Source organism: Balaenoptera ricei, chromosome 15, assembly GCF_028023285.1.
Source record: "Balaenoptera ricei isolate mBalRic1 chromosome 15, mBalRic1.hap2, whole genome shotgun sequence".
Taxonomy (NCBI): Eukaryota; Metazoa; Chordata; class Mammalia; order Artiodactyla; family Balaenopteridae; genus Balaenoptera; species Balaenoptera ricei.
Window position 1 is genome coordinate 13,785,017 of NC_082653.1, and position 19,596 is coordinate 13,804,612.

General features: G+C 44.0%; 1 protein-coding gene and 1 pseudogene across 25 annotated transcripts in view; one reads left to right on the forward strand and one right to left on the reverse strand.

Moving 5' to 3' along the window:
* Positions 1 to 19,596, forward strand: part of ZMYND8 (zinc finger MYND-type containing 8) — a 161,003-nt gene that overhangs the window by 83,751 nt on the left and 57,656 nt on the right. For 24 of the 25 annotated variants that reach the window (XM_059898479.1, XM_059898485.1, XM_059898488.1 and 21 more), the window contains 6 exons: positions 1,674 to 1,787; positions 3,824 to 3,916; positions 5,039 to 5,126; positions 8,506 to 8,561; positions 11,370 to 11,447; positions 12,520 to 12,635. In XM_059898479.1, the coding sequence (XP_059754462.1) occupies positions 1,674 to 1,787; positions 3,824 to 3,916; positions 5,039 to 5,126; positions 8,506 to 8,561; positions 11,370 to 11,447; positions 12,520 to 12,635 (545 nt within the window). Of the gene's footprint in view, positions 1 to 1,309; positions 1,362 to 1,673; positions 1,788 to 3,823; positions 3,917 to 5,038; positions 5,127 to 8,505; positions 8,562 to 11,369; positions 11,448 to 12,519; positions 12,636 to 19,596 lie in introns of those variants that run through there. The other variant, XM_059898500.1, reaches the window with a different exon arrangement.
* LOC132348789 (nucleophosmin-like) lies at positions 15,604 to 16,515 on the reverse strand (annotated as a pseudogene).

Here is a 19,596-nt window from a genome sequence, read left to right on the forward strand (position 1 = left end):
AAGACTTTGCCCGTTTTTATCAAGCAGAAGACTTGGGGCTTTCCTGGTGGCGCAGTGGTTGAGAATCTGCCTGCTAATGCAGGGGACACGGGTTCGAGCCCTGGTCTGGGAAGATCCCACATGCCACGGAGCAGCTTGGCCCGTGAGCCACAACTACTGAGCCTGCGCGTCTGGAACCTGTGCTCTGCAACAAGAGAGGCCACGATAGTGAGAAGCCCGTGCACCGCGATGAAGAGTGGCCCCCGCTTGCCGCAACTAGAGGAAGCCCTCGCACAGAAACGAAGACCCAACACAGCCAAAAAATAAAAAATAAAAAATAAATAAAATAATAATTAAAGGTGCTAATTAAAAAAAAAAAAAAAAAAAGAAGACTTTGCCCATCAGCCTCCCGCTGACACGCCCTTGGCCTCATTGGTCAGGATTGGACCACCAGTCCCCACACAGGAAAGGCTCAAAAATGTTTGGTACTTTCAGTCTGTATTGTGGGAACCGGCCATTGCCAACCAGGAGGACGTGGCCAGGGCTGGGGGAGAAGAGGTGAATGACAGTTGAGTGGGTGACCCAAGTATTGAGTGTGGATAGTTACCTAGAAATGAACTGGAATTCAGACAGACAGGTGTTCTATGTCTAAGATTTAGAGTCCTGAATTTCTTCCAGTGGTGAATTGGTGAGGTGGTCAACTGGGAAGACCAGCTATTTCTGGCCCTGGTAGCTAAGCAGTGAGATCCGTGCGTCACGGACTGATTTCAGCTTATGAGCGCCTCTTATGTTGCCCTTTTTCTCAACAACCAACCAGACACGCCTGGAAGTTCCTTTTGGAGGATCCGGAGATCTGAAGAATGGAAATGAAATCCAAATTAATTGGAGAAAACTTTTCTCAGCTCTCCCTACACAGATGGTTCAAGAGTGTTTGCTGATAGCATCTGATTTTACTATTTTTGTTGTTGCTGCTACCTAAGGATTCCGAAGCTCTTAGATCAAGTACCAGATTTACATAGCAGAATCTGGTGTCAGACATGTCTTTGACGGGAATTTCTCTTACAAAGTGACATTTATTTCCCACAGAGATACACAGCTAGACTGCTCCGTGGGTAATTTGCCGGAATGTCCTGAGTGGGTTCACATCAGTGGTGACGGAGAATGAAGTCATTTTTATTATTAGTTCACTACCATCCCTTGGATTCTTTCTACAGGGAAGACTGTCCCTTGCCAACCGTGATGTCATTGAATTAATGCCTTGTCAGTTTCCTGAAAGACAGCCCAGAACCTTAAGAGGATCAAGGAAAGTGGCTGATTCATTGTGTGAAGAGATTACCCTGAAACCATCAGTGGCCTTTCATGTCCTATTCTTGAAAACCAAGGTTATAGCAATGATGATTTTTCAGGTCCTTGCCTACCCCACCCTTTTTTCAGATTATATTGTCTACATGAGCTAAAAACAGTTCTTAATGAGGTAATCGATGGATCAGTGTGCTTCCTAATTTTTATCCACTGATCCAGCACCCAGGTCAAGTAGATTGGAGTGCTCGTCAAGCGAAACAACTGGTCTCATTTAGATGGGAATTATTTTTTACGTGTCAACTTACTGGAAAATTAGGAGGAAAGGGAAATGAGTACATGGGATCGTAATTTTTTTTTTTCTAACTGGATATTTGTGTGATTTTGATTTGTAGAAGATTACAGTAGCAGAATGCATCGAGACTCAGAGTAAAGCCATGACAATGCTCACCATTGAACAGTTATCCTACCTGCTCAAGTTTGCCATTCAGAAAATGAAACAGCCAGGGGTAAGATGACACTTCCTCTTGTTATAAGTGTGAATGAGAATAGTGACCTTTGTTCTGTTACCATTTTTGTTCCTTGTAGTTGCCTTAGCTTTTCAGACACCTGTGCTTATTACTCTTTGGGTCTTGCGTGCCCAGATTCAGATACCTGTAAATTAAATTGCACAACGGCATTAAGTTAATTCTCAAAAGTGAGCACTTTGTGAGACCAAGGAGTTTAATCAGGAAATGACATACATTAGAAAGCTGGTGGAGATTTAAAATTCTGAGTGGTTGCGAAGTGAAACCTCAGACCGCATCGGGTAAGGAGGAGTTAGTAGAATTCCATTTCAATGAGAGAGCTGAGTACAACCCAGTTTCTTTGTAATCAAGGCCTAATGGTGGAACCTTCAGGTAAAACTCAACCAGTGAGATTCCTGTAAAGGGTGAGAATTTTGAAACGGGATTTGATGTACAGCCTTTGCCCTTTAAGGACAATCTGTATGTGAAAGCATACAGCTGGCAAGCGGTGTACTTCTCCGTGGTTTCCCGCCCAGAAGTCCCAGTCATATCACCGTAGCTGTGATGGTGGTTTTGTAGTTTTTTGTGACAGGTTTCAGAAAGACGGCAGTAAAATAACCTTGTTTTTAAAAATAATATGTTATGACAAGGTAATCAACATGTTATGACATTTTTCCTGTCGACACTTGGGTTCTTGGGTAGGGTTCTTTTTCACCATATGGGCTAGTGGTGACCCTTTGTGAAACTCTTCAGAGTTTGCTTTCTAAGTCAAATAAATGTATGAAATGTAGATTCTGAGTGCTTTTAGTAGCCATTGTGGTTTCATTTCTTTAAAAAAGTAGAACCTTTAGTTTTGAGATTATATTCCAAAATTTGATATCACAATGAAAAAAATTCAGAGCATGCCAGTTGGGGGTTGCTAAATTGAGAACCTGTCTCTTTCACAAAATCTCTGTCAATGGAAGCAAAAGTATACAGCCTAAGTTTTGCAAAAAAACAGACTTTGACAAGAAGAATTGATTCACGTAGATTTGTCAACACTGTGGAATTATAAACCAAAAAGAAAAATCAAAGAAGGTGTTAATTTCTTATGTAAATTGTTTGTTTACAAAATCAGAACAGAAAGTTGCTGATTTTTGTGGAAGCATCCTTTTAACTTAAAATGACCAAACTGATTCTGGATGAGCGAGAGCTTGGATGACTGCAAATGGTAATCCGTTCAGATGCCTTGCTTGAGCATAATTTGGTGTTTAATGAAATCTTTTAGATTTTTTTTTATTGATAAGTAAATAGTACCCATCAACAAACCAGGCCTTGCATTTTGAACTGATTCTTACTCCATAAGAAAGTGGATCAAGATACAAAACCTTTACACAGTCCCTGCTTTGTTTTGTTTCTGGTTTTTTTTTTTTTTTTTTTTTTTTTTGCTGTGACACGTGGCCTGTGGGATCTTAGTTCCCTGACCAGGGATCGAACGCGCGCCCCCTGCATTGGAAGCACAGAGTCTTAACCACTGGACTGCCAGGGAAGTCCCCACACAGTCTCTGCTTTGAAAGTAATTTGGCTTCTCAAAGGAGGAGCAAAACCTCACTAAAATTTCCGCCCATGTGTAAGATATCTGTTGGCACTTCAGGGGAACTTTATTTGGTGTGTCATCTCTAGGTGTAGCCAAATTTCACCCCCAGTCAGTTTTGATTATGGGCATTTTCAGTGTGTAGATAAGCCTCCTTCAGAATTCAGGTCTCAAGTAACTGATAGCGTGTTCTTGTCCATCTTAATTGAAGAGGCCTGGACCTTTTACTTGAGTATGTACTGAAAACAAATGACAAAACTGGAACACAGCTGGACCCATGATGATTGATAACCAGGCAGAATTTGAAGGTGAACCAGTTTGGAGCTTCTCAAGGGCCTATTTTGTAGAAAGTTTTAGAACTGTATTTTCTGGAAAGTTGTCTCCGTTTTAAAGTACATTGCTGGTATTAATGCTTGGTCTTCCATAGCAGTGATGGGTTTGTGTATGTGCATCTTTTCTTTTATAGACAGATGCATTCCAGAAGCCCGTTCCGTTGGAACAGCATCCCGACTATGCGGAATACATCTTCCATCCCATGGACCTTTGTACATTGGAAAAGGTTGGCTTCCATCAGAAAGCCAATTGTCAAGATGATTAAAGATCCTCCCTCACTTCCCGTGCCCCATCTCGAGTTAGATGGTTCTGTGCCATTTTTATTTGGATGGAAGAACTCTCACTCCCCTAACTTCTTCTGTAACAGTTTCCCAAGGATTGCAGTGGGTGTTGAAATCCACTGCTTAGCTCCAAATAGTATTATACTTCTGCTGGTGATTCTAGCTTTTTATCTGAGAAAGTCACAGCTTCTAAGAATTAGTGATTTGGTTGATTTGAGCCTTACCCTTCCCTTTCTTTTGGAGGTGCTAATAAGAGCAGCAGGAAGGAAGGAGAGAAAATTAAGTGTCTGGGAGATCTTCATGTTAGCAGTGAATAAGTGGCTTCTTAGATCTTGACTTATTTCACTGATAAGGGTATTTCTTTAATGCCTGAAAGTGTTTTTAAAGGTTCAAACTAAAATTCCATGCTGAAAAATTACACATGTAACATTTTAGATTGTGTATGTCATCCTGGTGCTGATTTTCAAATTGCTGGCACCAAAATATGGTTAAAGAAAAGCATGGATGAGGAGAAAACATTACTTTATATTGTACGCATTGATGATCCCCAAAACAGTAAATCCAGCCTGCTTTGGAAAATTGCACACACCCTTAACGGTATTAAACAAAAGAAGGAATTCCAAAAAGACAAGGTTGGAATCCTAGCTTCCTAAATTATCAGCTTTGGAACTTTGATTAGTTCCTTTAACATTACCATACCTTAGTTTCCCCGTCGGTAAAATGGGGACAGTGACTGCTTACCTTGAGTTTTCAATTGTGAGGCTTACGTGAGGCTGTACAATTAATAATAAATATGTAAATATATAAAATATCCTGGTTTGGTGGAAGAAGCTGCTTGATAGATGACAGTGCTCTAAGATGAGAAAATTCAAGTCAGTGTGGTGAATTCAGTGAATGCATTTTTATAGAGTTATAGATCTCAACTATAATAGCACCTGGGGAAATGAGTAGAAGCATTAATTAATTTGGCAAACGACTGCTAAGAAAGTTACGTGGGGACGCAGGTGTTACTGGTTGTGGCTTATGGAGACTCGCTGGTGATTATTTTCCGTGGCTTTTCTTCCCAGAACGCTAAGAAGAAAACGTATGGCTGCACAGAAGCCTTCCTGGCTGACGCAAAGTGGATTTTGCACAACTGCATCATTTATAACGGGGGTGAGTGGGTTAGATGACGCTCAAGAACGAGAGTAGTGCTGTGCGTGTTGCCCGTTCTCCTGCCCTTCATAAAAAATCAGGCTCTTTTTTCATGCATCAGGGCCAGTAGCCGAGAATACTGGTGTATAGATTGCTGACGTGCGTGAACAGGGGGCAGTGAGTACCTGCATTTTAAGGTATGAGCTGATGTCCACAGGGCCTTGTGACTATATGATGCTTTTACCTGTCCTTTTAAAAAAAACCTTATTTTAATGGAGGAATAATTACATAAAATAAAAAGCACAGATTTTACAGGTACATTCCATGAATTTGACAAATGTGTAACCACCTCTGTAACTACAACCCCAAATAAGATCCTAGAGCATTTCTATCACCCCAGTATATTCCCAGTTGCCCCTCTCCAGTCAATCCACCCTCCTGAAAAGGAACTATTCTGTTTTCTGTAACTAGAGATTAGTTTTACACATTCTAGAATTTCATACCAGTGGAGTCAGAGTGCCCTCTTTTATGCCAGGCTACGTTGACACAGTGTAATATTTTGGGGATTCTTTTTTTTTTTTTAATTTATTTTTTTATTTTATTTATTTATTTTTGGCTGTGGTGGGTCTTCGTTGCTGCGCGCGGGCTTTCTCTAGTTGTGGAGAGCGGGGGCTACTCCTCGTTGCGGTGCGCGGGCTTTTCATTGTGGTGGCTTCTCTTGTTGCAGAGCATGGGCTCTAGGCACACAGGCTTCCGTAGTTGGGGCTCGCAGGCTCTAGAGCGCGGGCTCAGTAGTTGTGGTGCACGGGCTTCATTACTCTGCGTCATGTAGGAACTTCCCGGACCAGGGCTCGAACCCGTGTCCCCTGCATTGGCAGGCGGATTCTTAACCACTGCGCCACCAGGGAAGCCCTGGGGATTCTTTCATGTTGTGTCTATCAGTGGTTTGTTTCTTTTTATCACTGAGTGGTATCAATACATAGTTTTTATAAATTATTTTATTTATTTATTTTTGGCTGCGTTGGGTCTTCGTTGCTGCGCGCGGGCTTCCTCTAGTTGTGGCGAGCCGGGGCTACTCTTTGTTGCGGTGCGTGGGCTTCTCATTGCAGTGGCTTCTCTGGTTGTGGAGCACGGACTCTAGGTGCGCAGCCTTCAGTAGTTGTGGCATGCGGGCTCAGTAGTTGTGGCTCGCGGTCTGTAGAGCGCAGGCTCAGTAGTTGTGGCACAGGGGCTTAGTTGCTCTGCGGCATGTGGGATCTTCCTGGACCAGGGCTCAAACCCGTGTCCCCTGCATTGGCAGGCATATTCTTAACCACTGCGCCACCAGGGAAGTCTGGTAACAATATTGTATCAACATACAATTTATTCATCCATTCCCTTTGTTGATGTTGATGGATATTTGGATTGTTTTCAGTTTTTGGCTGTTATGAATAAAGCCAGTGTGAACATTCTTATACAAGTCTTTGTGTGGACACATGCTTTCATTTCTCTTGGATAAATACCCAAGACTGGTATTGCTAGATCACTGAGTAGGTTTATATTTAAATTTATAAGAAATTTTACCAAACTGTTTTGCAAATTGGTTGTATTATTTTACATTCCTTCTAGCAGTGTGTATGAGGATCTTTGTTGCTCCACATCATTGTCAACACTTAGTATTGTCTCTTTTTAATTTTACCTATTCTTGAAGGCATGAAATATTATGTCATGGTGGTTTTGCCTGTCTCTAATGACTAATGGTATTGAGTATCTTTTCATGTGCTTATTAGTCATTTGTATATCATTTGTTGGTGAAACATCTATTCACATCTTTTGCTCATTTCAAAAACTGGGTTGTTTTTTATTATTGAGTTTTAGGAGTTCTTTATAGTCTGGTTAAAGTTTTGTCAGTTGCATTTTTGTGGGTTAAGCCTTCTGGACAGAATGGAGGAGAGCTCCTATTAAAATCTCCTCGATGGGCACCTTTCCCATTGTCCTACCCTCTCCCACAATCCTCTGTCCACCTTCTGGCCAAGTAGCTCTTTCAGGGTCCTGCCCTGTTCTATTCTTCTTGTCCCCTGCTGGAACACTCTTCCCCTCTTTGCTTCGATGAGTTTTCCTTATCCTTCAGTCTCAGCCTTTCAGTCCTCTGAGGAGCCTTCCTTCGTGACCCAGACCGTACTATGTACTCTTGTTAAGGGCTCTCACAGTAACTGTACTTCCCCATGGCAGCACTTTATCACACTTTCTGGATGGTGCTTTTTTTTTTATTTGAGTTGCTCACCAGGATGTGAGCTCTTTAGGGGCAGATGCCAAACTTGTTTCCTGTATACCCTTGGGCCTAGCGTAGACTGTTGTTAGCTGATGTTTGAGGAAAGATATATGAATGGATGGCTATCTGCTTAAAGTACATGTTTTGCATTATTAACTCAGTAGCAGGGTTGGGGTGCAGGGAGGAGAGAAAGAGAGCTACCCTAGACGTTGAGAATTTGTGTAAAGGTTATGAACTCAAATATATAGAAAGGGCAGTAAGATCATATAAACAAGTGAATGAGCTCAGGTAGCAGAAAAATAGCATAAGCCAGGATGACCACTGGCTGTGGGGAGAGCGAGTGACTGCGGAGAACAGGGAACTCCTACCTGGTCTGGAGGGGTATCTCCCCTGGACACTCCAGTGGTTTATTGGATACAGAGTTCTTAGATCTTCTGAGTTTTCAAGACAAGCCAGAAATCTAGGTATTTGTGTGTGTGCGTATGAAATCTTTTTGCCACCAAATTTACAATTTCTAAAAATTGTCATAATGTTCGAAGAAAACACAGCTTTTTGGCCATCTTGTTCTCTGGTTTAGTGTAAAGGTTCAGGGTTAAGAGTTAGACCTGGGGCCATATCCTCAACTCGTTAGCTAAGTGGTCTCATATAAGTGATGACTCCTGAGCCTTGGTTTACTCTTTGGTGAAATGAAAACATTCATGCCTGCTTCCTAATAAGGCTTTTTGAAGAGTTAACAAGAAAATGTATTTCAAAGCACCAGGAACACTAGAGTTACTCAATTAAATGTCTTCTTTCTCCTGTACTATTCTTGGGTTGGGGTCTGTGACAATGGGCAGAAGAAGGCTCCTTTTCACTAATTTGAGCCTTGAGAATATAAAAGCATCTTTCAAATATTAATTCATGAGCTGTCGGAAACCAACACAAATTGTTATGTTTCAGAGAAGATGACATCTAAGCACCAAAGATTGGTTCATGGGAAAAGTCACCTAATCTGAACTGATGTTAGAAGCCAGAAATGTATGGTTTTTAACCTTTAAAAGGTTAATCCTGGAAGAAAGCAAGTTAAAATGGTGTAAGTGGAAGTATGATCCCAAGGCTGGGTATTTCTGTGTTTCCATTTGAATTAATCCTATTTTCTTATTCCCTCAGGAAATCACAAATTGACGCAAATAGCGAAAGTAGTCATCAAAATCTGCGAGCATGAGGTATGTGTTTCCTACTGTCCCCTTTTAAGTGTACCTAGAATGAAGGCTTGGGGTGATTGAAGTTTCCATTTGTGGAATCTCCCAGTGGGTAGCTCTAGTTATTTTGGAATTTGTTGAGGCACAGATAGCGCCCCTCTCTTCAAGGAAAGTAAAAGCAACAGATGTGCCATAATATGTTATAAATCAGCACCCTAATCTTAGATCTAAGAGAGATGGGATTTTTCAACCTTGAGTCGTGGTCCAGCACTGCACATCCTGAGTTTTCTGGGCCAAATAGAGTTTATGATTTCTTTGCCCCACAATCTGTGGCATCCCCTCAGGTCCCTTTCAGTCTTCTTGCAGAAGGTATTTGGGTTTTGACATTATTTGCAGGAAAGGTCCTGCGTTTCTCTGAGAGTGGCCCAGGTGTCCTGGAAAAATACCCCGTAGTTTTGATGGTGTGGATGAAATGCAGCTCCTGGGCTGGGTGCCCTGAGGCTCTAGTGGTTACAGGACAGGCTGATGGCAGAAGTGGTACAGGGGAGCTTTCTTTGTTAGATCCCTGTTGTGAGCACAAAAAAACTGAGATGTAATGGCCTTCAGCCTGTCTGCACTCTCATCTATCCCTCTGTTCATTTGTAAAGAAAACATTTGGATATCTTAGGATATGTCCATGTCTATATATTTGTATAGAGAGAGTTTTATAATCTACATTTTTCACTCTGAGCGTTTTCCTAGGTAATTAAACACAGAGGAAGAATAGAATTTATCATGGCTGTTCTGATGATTTATTTCCTTAGTATAATTGTTAGAAATGCAACTACTAGGTCTGAGGCTATCAACATGGCTTTGGGTAGATATCTCTTGATTGTTTTCTGGAAATGCTACAGCGTTACTTATACAATGACCTGGAGCGAACAAATGTGGTGGTTTTTCTGTGTCGTTTGCAATGTTGGAAGTTCCAATTTGAAAACTGTTTGTGTATATATGTTTTTGTCCCAGTGTGATCAGTAAAAAACAGTGGCATCTCACTGTGATTGTGATTTTGATTTCTTTGATCCAAGTGGTGATGGACTGTTTTTTGATATGGTTGTTGGCGACTTGGAGTTGTCTCTGGGCGAGTTGTTCAGTTGTTTCCGCCTTGAGGATTCGTTTCCCTTGATCTGGGTGCTGAAGCCTAGACTTTTAATTGGTGGGTTGTCATAATGTAGAATTTATTGAACCCAGATGCTGTTTGTCTGGCATTCTGAACCTACCTGTTGGCAACATAGTGCTGCTTTGTGGGCCCCAATGCCGGGGCTGTCCTGGACTTGATGTTGCCGCTTTGTTCTACCCAGTACCTTTGGAATAGCCCAGAAGGAGAGTGGGTAGAAGGAAGAAATATGGTCCACCACTCACTCATTCATTCATTCACTCATTTATTCACTCATTTATTCATTGCCCTCAGTCGGTCAGTCCATTATAATTAGTAATTACTATAAAGTTATTAATAATCATTAATTGAGCACCTGCTATGTGTCTGGCACCTTGTCACTTGAAATGCTTTACATTTATCTCATCTAATTTTTATAATAATTCTGTTTGGTAGGTACTGCTTTCATCCCCATTCTATGAGGTGAGGAAATGGACGCTTAGACAGTATAAGCAACTTTTCCTAAAGTTCTAGAGCTAGGATGTAGTGGAGTCTGAATTTAGATCCAAGAAGGGAGCTTCCAGGGCCCTTAGTTCTAAGTCATGACGTTTCTCTGGGGGAATGCACTTTCTCAAGAGAGAGGACGGTCAGTTACAGAATTTTCAGTTATCCGTGAAAATAAAATAGAGTAACGTGGTATTAATTAATTGCTGTGGATGTTGTGATTAGAGATATATAGAATTGAGCATGGCAAGCAGAGGCCAGAGTCGAGGGAAGGGATTGGGGAGCTCAGACAGGTAGACTGAGGCCAGACCACGCATGGCCTTGAAGGAACTGACCAGGTGTTTATTTATTTATCTAAATTTATTTATTTATTTATTTTTGACTGCGTTGGGTCTTCGTTGCTGCGCTTGGGCTTTCTCTAGTTGTGGCGAGTGGGGGCTACCCTTCATTGTGGTGCGTGGGCTTCTCATTGCCGTGGCTTCCCTTGTTGCGGAGCACGGGCTCTAGGCGCGCGAGCTTCAGTAGTTGTGGCTTGTGGGCTCTAGAGCGCAGGCTCAGCAGTTGTGGTGCACAGGCTTAGTTGCTCCGCGGCATGTGGGATCCTCCTGGACTAGGGCTTGAACCCATGTCCCCTGCATTGGCAGGTGGATTCGCAACCACTGCACCACCAGGGAAGCCCTGACCAGGTGTTTAGATTTCATTGTTAGTTTCTCAACCTCGGCACTACTGACATTTGAGGCCAGAGACATCTTTGTTGAAGGAACTGTCCTTGTACCATCATAGACTCCAGTCTCAACTGTCCACCCCCAGTTGTGATGACCAATGACCAGAAATATCTCCAGTTACGCCAAGTGTCCCTGGAAGGGTTAAACTGTCCCAGTAGAGAACCACTGGTCTAAGGAGAGGGACCAGATGGGATCTGTGTTTGTAGAAGGTGGCATTGGCTGGTCTGTGTGGGGAATGGACCAAGCTTGGGAAGCTGGGAGACATGGTCCAGCGAGAGAGGATGGCGACTGGGGCTAGGTGGGCGAGTCGGGGCTGGTGAGAAATAGTTGGATTGATGTCCAGGGTGTTCCCCACTGTGGGACTTAGGTAAGCTAATCTTACCTGCCAGTATTATCATGCATTTCTTGAGGGCCTGCAGATATAAGGCCCCTAGGAATGACACATTCTAACACATTTTTGCTTTACAGATGAATGAAATCGAAGTTTGTCCAGAGTGTTATCTAGCTGCTTGCCAAAAACGAGATAACTGGTTTTGTGAGCCTTGTGTAAGTTGGATTTCCTTTCCTTTCTTTGTTTTCTGAACTCTATGCCTTGGGTGACCCAGGACAGCTTTCTCCAGGTGGCTTATTGGATGAAACTTTGGATGAAGTTTTAAAATAATTTTCTTACTGAAAATTAAGTTAGGGCAGAATGGGAGTAATCCAGGTGGGATAAACCTCTTTGGCTGAAAGGTCATGTGCCAGAGGTAGTGTCCCGATTTACTGGGTTTATTAGCCCTTGAAAACAGCAGGATGCAGCGTGAAAAGAAGCTCATCAGAGAGGAGAGACATGCCAAAGTCATGCAGATGATGACCCGAGTCGTGTTAAAGGAGTATGTTTCTTACGAATCATGTTGGGTCTATTTTAAGAGGTGTGGAAATCCTTCCCAGGGTTAACTCCATGGTCTCTCTAAACCATGGTTCTTGAGGCTGGGATTGGGGTGGGGAGAGAAAGTCACCCGAGTTGTCCCCATGGATCTGTATTTTCCAAACTGATGTTCTGCAGAGAAGTGTGTCGTTGGGGTGAGCTGGGAGGATGGGGGTGTGGGGGGAGGGTATTGGGCCGCAAGATTGGGCAAGTAGAGTTGAGAATCAAAACATAGGTTGTCTTTTTCCTGCCTTTTGAGATGGACATCTGAATCATTAAGGCCCTGAGTAGCTCTCGGTAAAGAATAAAGTTAGCTAATGCCGTCCCTTATTGTATGCTGGATGTAAGGTGCATTCAACCCTCCAGCTTAACAGAGGGTGTAGGTATTACTGTCCCTGTGTTGCCCAGAAAGGTACAGTCTCTTGTTCGCTGCCACCCGGGCAAGAGCGGCACAGCCAGAGTCCAAGCCTGGTTTTGGTCAGTGCTCACTTCTTCTTGGTTTCCCCATTTAACCCCATTCCCAGCCTTGCCCAGGCTTACTGGCTGCACATCTAGGGACTGCCACTTGGGGAGACCCTGCTGGAAATTGTTCACTTTTCATTCTGTGGCCTGTATCACCTCTGCCTTAGCTTAACCTCACCCACCGAGCTTTATGTGTGCATCTTGCTGTCGAATACATACAAACGCTGGATTTTGTTTTTCTTTTCCTAGAGCAATCCACATCCTTTGGTTTGGGCAAAACTGAAGGGGTTTCCATTCTGGCCTGCGAAAGCTCTGAGGGATAAAGATGGGCAGGTTGACGCCCGGTTCTTTGGACAACACGACAGGTGGGAGTTAAACACAGGCTTCAAACGCGTAGCTGTGACTGAACCTTTGATCCTGTCAGTGAATACAAGAAGGGGCGGTGGGTACGGCTATTATTTTATTGTCTTGATACCAGCCAGTGATCTTGTACTTTAAAAATACTGTCCTGGGCTGTGTTAATAAGCCTGATCACGCACAGGCTTCAGTTTTTTCAGGTGTGTTGGAAAAGAATCTTGCTTTCGTGGTTTTGTGGACGCAGCCGGCATCGGCATAGTAGGTTCCACGGCTATTTTAAGTGCTGCTGTTCTTTTTTGGGTTTTTCCGCAGTAAATTAAATCACCGCACAAATTGCTTTTCAAAATAATGCTTTCAGGGATCAGAAGCATTTCCCCAGATGGCCGGTAAAATGAATCTCCCATCGGTGTCCTGGGTAGTCCCCTCCTGTTCCCTTTTCTGTGGAGCTAAAATGGGAAATTATAAGGGGTTGCTGTTTTGACAGGTGTGAGCCCTCCCTGCCAGCCTTCCTGCCCTCCCCTCTCCCCCTCTCCCCCTCTCCCAGCGACGTGAATTATTCCAGCTAATAGCAGCTCTCTGTGGAGCGCAGCCCCCTGCGTGCTTCAGAACAACAGGTAGACAGAGATGAGCGGCGGGTAATTTCTTGGTTCTCTTTTAGCAAGAGTTACATTGTGAGTAAATGAGGCAAAAACCCTCCCGAAACCCTACCAAGCAGTCTGAGAAAGCGCGTGCGTGTGTGTGTGTGTAGGGGAGAATATTTAACAGACATAGTTTGAAAATTATACCCACCCACAGAATGTACAGAAAATACAGTTTCTCATTTTAAACAACACCAGAATCTGAAATATTACTCTTTGTTAAATTTTGCTTGTCATCTTGCCAAAAAAAAAAAAAAAAAAAAAAAAGAATATCAAAGTAATCTGAAATCATTTACCAGGAATCCTGGCAATCCATTGATAGGAGACAAAATGGAAATTAGCTGAGATGGTTCCAGGTTTGATAGGAAGTATTATACTTTGATTTTGACCACTTTTGGGGAAGTTTTTCTAAAATTCCTTTACTCATTCATTCAAAGAAACATGTCTTTGGTGCCTGCCGTGTACCAGGCTGAGATGCTGGGGTACAGGAGCGAGCAGGCAGACGCTGCCCGTCGGAAGTGGGGAAGGCAGATGACATACAAGTGGGGAATAGACAGTATGATCTCAGGTCAGGAGGTAGTGGCGGGGCCGGGTGAAGATCTGGGTAGAGGGACCAGAGAGAGCAGGGACTCAGGTAGGGAAAGGCGGGCCGAGGCTGAGTTAGTTGCTCAGGGAAGTCCAGGAGCACAGTGTGGTTTGAACAGGATAAGGGAGGAGAGAGTGGGTGAGAGGTGGGATCAGAGGGGTGGGCTGGGCCTGGGTCACCAGGGCGGCTTTGGTCAGAAGTCTGGCTTTTATTTGAAGAGCAAGAGACATAGCAGGTTGTACATCTTCCTGCCTCTTCATTAGAGCATGGCAAGTGTTAATGAACCATCTTGATGATTCGGGATTATTCTATACTGTAACTCAGTGTGGATAATACTTAGGATGTCCATGGCGGGGGGCAAGCATTGCTGTCTCCCAAGCACCAAATATTCCCAGAGCCTTAAGAGTCGTGGGTTCTGCTCCAGCTGTGCCCACTCTGCATGGACCTCTTACTCCTGCCTGCCTGACAGCCACTGAAGGTGGCTTAGGGGCCATGAGCTTCACCGGCCCTGTTTCCAGAGGCTATTTCCCCTGAACTTGCAGGTGTAGGTTGGTTCTGGGTGGGAGCTGTCCTGGAAGCCGGCCCCCTTACATTTGTAAAAAAGACAGCTGCCCAAGTCTGATGCCCCACGAGATTTCCTTAACCCTCCCTCCGTGGTGTCTCCTGTCCCCTTGGAGGGGACCTGTCGAACTGTCGGGCTCATTTTGGGTGCAGGGTGCACATTGGGGGAGTCGTTAAGGATATCCCAGTGGTGGAGGGACAGTAGGTAAGAGTTGTAGGGAGGTTTCAGTTGACCTTGGGCAGGGAGTCCCCGACAGCTGTAGTGGAAGCCACTTCTAAAAGGATGGACGTCCCTTCCTCCCCAGGATGTTCTTAAAGCAGAATGGGGCAGGCTTGTCGACAGCCTGCTCTGGGTCCGACCCAGAAACAGGACACGGACTCAGGGGAGGCTGCAAGGGTTGTGATGTGCTGTCCCTTCTCAGGGAGCTCGCTTCGAGGTTGCAGAGCCAAAACATAAGCCTGGACCAGGGGTACGCAAAATAAGGCAGTACAGCAGAATAAGAAGTAGCACCGACCACTGCATGTTCATTGTCATTTTTTTTTTTTTTTTGGCCGCTCTGTGTGGCTTATGGGATCTTAGTTCCCCAACCAGGGATTGAACCTGGGCCCTTGGTAGTGAAAGCGCGGAGTGCTAACCCCTGGACTGCCAGGGAATTCCCCCATTGTCAAGTTAATAAATGTTAGAGAGAGAGAGAGAGAGAGAGAGCGCGAGCCCCTGGAGGCTCTTGCACAAATCAAGGCATGTTCTGAAGTCTCATCATGGGCTTTTTTCCTTTAAAAGATTTTGCCTTTTTTTTTTTTTTTTTTAGTTTTATTTCACAGACACTATTATATACAAATGTAGAAAACATTTTATCAAATGCCTGCAGAGCTTAAAAAAAAAAAGCTGTTGTTTTTTTTTTTTTTACTGTGTTAAAATACTGAGTTTATTTCATATGTATATTTTTGTCTCCCCACCATTTCCATTTGTCTGACCATCACTACTCTATGTCCTATCATAACATTCCATACATACTTAAAACCAAGCAAAGGGTGGAGTTCCATCTTTAAAAACTAAACAGGCATTGTGGACAACACGTTCTTGGCAATGGAACCTGGACAACATTTATCAGACACGGTAGGGAAAGTTCTCACTCTGCATTGTAAAAAGGACAGCCAGATATCAACTGTTACAGAAATGAAAGAAGACAGAAAAGTTTAACAAACTGTTTAAACTATTTTCTTAAAGAGACTTCCTCCACTGCCAGAGATCTTGAATAGCCTCCTGGTCGGTCATCGGAAACAGTTCTTCACATAATTGACGAATTTGGCTTCCACTTTGGGAAGGGGAACCACCTTTTTCTATACTTGCTTGCATTTTTGCTTTAATGTCTTCTACAGAGCTAGGTCCTTTTTGGTGTTTTAGGGATTTTTTTTCTGTTTTCTGAAGGATTGTTGACCTTTTGATTTTGGTGTTGATGGTTTTGAGGCTTTTCCATTCTGGTTTGATTTTTGTGCATTTTTGGCTGGAGTATCCGTACAGATTTCTTTACTGGAGCTTTTTCTTCAGCTTCCTCATCATCAAAGTCATCACCTTCATCATCATCATCATCATCATCATCTTCATCTTCATCTTCATCTTCATCAGCAGCAAGTTTTACTTTTTTCTGTGGAACCTTGCTACCACTTCCAGGGGCAGAACACTTTCCAGATATACTTAGGAGTTTCACATTCTCCTCCTCTTCATCTTCTGACTCTGGATCTTCCTCCACAGCTATTAAGTGCTGTCCGCTAATATGCACAGGCCCTGAACCACACTTCAACCAGAAGACCACAGGTGGTGTTATTTCAAAGCCCTTAAGGGGAAGCTGGCTGCACAGACATTTTCAAAGTTGCCAGTGTTACTTTAATTGGACTGGCTTCATAATTCATCGCCTCTGCTTCGACAATGCGCAGTTCATCCTTTGCGCCAGCCCCTAAACTGACCGTTCTTAAAGATAACTGGTGCTCATTTTCATCATTATCCACCTTAAAGTGGTAATCTTGGCCGGCCTTTAGTTCACAGCCGGAAAGATAGTTCTGGGGCCTCAGGGGGCTCATGTCCATGTCCATTGAATCTTCCATGGGTTGATGGCATACACTTAGGTGGGAGAGAAGGTGGACAGAGGTAAAAGACTACTGTTCCAGGGAACAGTCGTGCAGGACGGAATCACACCAGGGAAAGCCAGACACTGTTTTAAGCACTTTTTGTAGAAGCTGCTTTTATCCCCATTTTACTGATAGGAAAACCGAGGCCTAGAGCTAGGAAGTAGCTCAGCTGTGTGATTCTGTCGCCTCTCAGGACATAGCCTCCCAGAGGTTTTCTGTCATTAAGCAAATCTGATTTCCCTTTCCATATTTCCTGGGCCTTCTTTAAGGAAAAGAAACCCTTTTCTGAAATCACTTGTGAAGCAACTTCATTGAACTTAAGGCCCTGATTCCAGACAAAAGCGGGGGGTGGGGTGGGCACAATCACAGGGACCATCTGGCTGATCAGCTTCTGGTGGTGCAGGGACTGGTCAGGTGCATCTCCCCCAGCATCCCTCCAGGTAGGGGCTCATTCTCCGTCTCCCCGACGACAGAGCTGAGGCTGGCTTAGGGAAGGGGCATTAGCTGTCGGGGCAGCCTGGGGACCCCCACTGCTCCTCAGAGTCCTGCCTGGTCCAGATTCTTGCCCACCCAGCTGAAAGCCCCAGAGGCCCCGCAGACTCTGGCCCTGAGGGCATTTGGCTCCTGCCCAGCCCTTGTTCTGTCTGGCTGTACCTGTGGTTCCTCCCGTCTCTGCAGAATGACAGCCGCGAGTTGGAGCAGATGAGAAGCAGGTGATTTCCAGCACTCTGAGAGAGCGGGTGGATATTTTTGGGTGTTCAGTTTTCATTTGTGTCGTGATGTAGTATCACCTAGAGTTGTGAGCAGCCAGCCTGTGTCCTGAATTCTGTCCCATGGCCAGGCTTTATTTCTCCCGGGTGGTTTTCTCTTAAAAAATAGGAATGAGATGCTAACTGTTAACATTTGGGTAAAAGAGAATATAAAGAGTCCGTATTTTCTACTTCTCTTTAAAATGTTGGAAGACTTGGTGGGGTTGGATCTAAATTCCCACCTGGCACTTTGATAGCACCTGAGTAGGTGGTGCTTGTGTTAGACTGGGTATGAGTCTTCCACCTCTCCACAGTCTACTTTGCTCCCCGTTGCTTAGTTCTTGGCTTGAGTTTATGGTCTATGAAATCCCAAAGGTCTCCTTGGAAAAGCTCATTCCCACCAGATTCCCAGCTACAAGCTGGTTTGAGGCTGGGGCATTAAATGTCACGGAGTTATACCCTGGATGTTCCTGTATCGGCGCTGCCTTCCCCAGAGCCTGGTGGTCGTGTTCCCTTCTCCTGCCTGCAGTCACGTGTATGGCTAATTCCAGAAAAGCAGCTCATGTTCTAGTGAATCTCTGCAGAGCATGCTGGGAAACGGGGGTTGAATGTAGGAAGACAGAACTAGCCTTGAGCGGGAGCTGGAGGGCGCATGCCCTAAGGCTAATAGGCTCTTTTCCCATTACTTTCCATGTGAATTATCTCACATTCAGAATCATGCACCTCCTTTTAGGGTTGTGGTTTGTCCAATATTTCCTTCTAGTCCCACATAGAATCGCAGTTTTTTTTTTTTTTTTTTTTTTAATTTTTATTTATTTATTTACTTATTTATGGCTGTGTTGGGTCTTCGTTTCTGTGCGAGGGCTTTCTCTAGTTGTGGCAAGTGGGGGCCACTCTTCATCGCGGTGCGTGGGCCTCTCACTATTGCAGCCTTTCTTATTGCGGACACAGGCTCCAGACGCGCAGGCTCAGTAATTGTGGCTCACGGGCCTAGTTGCTCCGCGGCATGTGGGATCCTCCCAGACCAGGGCTCGAACCCGTGTCCCCTGCATTAGCAGACAGATTCTCAACCACTGCGCCACCAGGGAAGCCCCTAGAATCGCAGTTTTAAAAGAGAAAAGAAAGTGCTTTTATGTCTGAGTGCAGGAGGGTGAGATTTGGGGGATAATGCTCTTTTCAGAGGTGTAGTCTAGGATGCAGACTGTTTTCTTACTCTCTACCAACCCAGAGCCAAAGGGGATTTATTATTTTTTTTAATGGATTGAAATGACTAAGCTATTGAGCCTTTTAATGTCATAGCTAAGTTTCGTGTTCACTATTCGTCCTTGTGACAGAACATGCCTGTTAAGTGGATCGTTAACTAGCCATTCAAACCAAGTCATTTGAAAAAAAAGGAATATGTATTTAAGAATCTTGGAAAGTCCACTAGGCTAATTTGGTTTGCATTAAGGAAAAATAAAAAATTCTGGAAACAACCTAAATGACCATCGAGAGATGAATGGATAGAGAAAATGTGGTCTGTACATACAGTGGAATAATGTTCAGCCTTAAGAAGTATGTGGCATCATGGCTGGACCTGGAGGACTTCAGGCTAAGCGGGGTAAGCCAGTCACAGAAACACAAATACCACGATTCCATTTGTACGAGCTATCTAAAATAGTCAAATTCATACAATCAAAGAGTGGAATGGTGGTTGCCAGGGGCTAGGGGCAGGGAGAAATGGGGAGTACTAATCAACAGGTGTAAGGTTTCAGTTAAACAAAATGAATAAGCTCTAGAGAGCTGCTGTACCAACATATACCTATCATCAGCTGTCGGAAAAAAGTGTTGCCTGCCCTCTCAGTAAACAAAGGATGTTGTAGCCATCAAGCTGGTACAGGCACCCTGGATGGTGAGCCCTGAGGGAACTCAGGCTGAAGACAACCCGCTGCCCCGCCCTCAGCCACTGTAGCCACCCTAAGCTGTGCACCCTGAGGACACTCAGGATGGGAAAGCACAGGATCCTGTCCTTGATAGCGCATATCAAAGGAATGATGTCAGTGAGCCCTGATGCTTACCTCTTCCCATTCATAGAAAAAAATGCTAAATTCTTTAACTTGAGATGCTTGGTTTTCTTTAACTAACAATCATCTTTGAAGTTCTCACTACCTGGTCTTTGTTGCAAAACCTCCTATATATACTGGCTCCTCCCTGACCTCTTGGGAGCAGTCCCTCAGCGTGATCTGAGAGGCTGCGTCCAGGCTTAAGTCCTTTTTTTTTTTTTTTTAAAAAAAAAAAAAAAATTAATTATTATCTTTGGCTGTGTTGG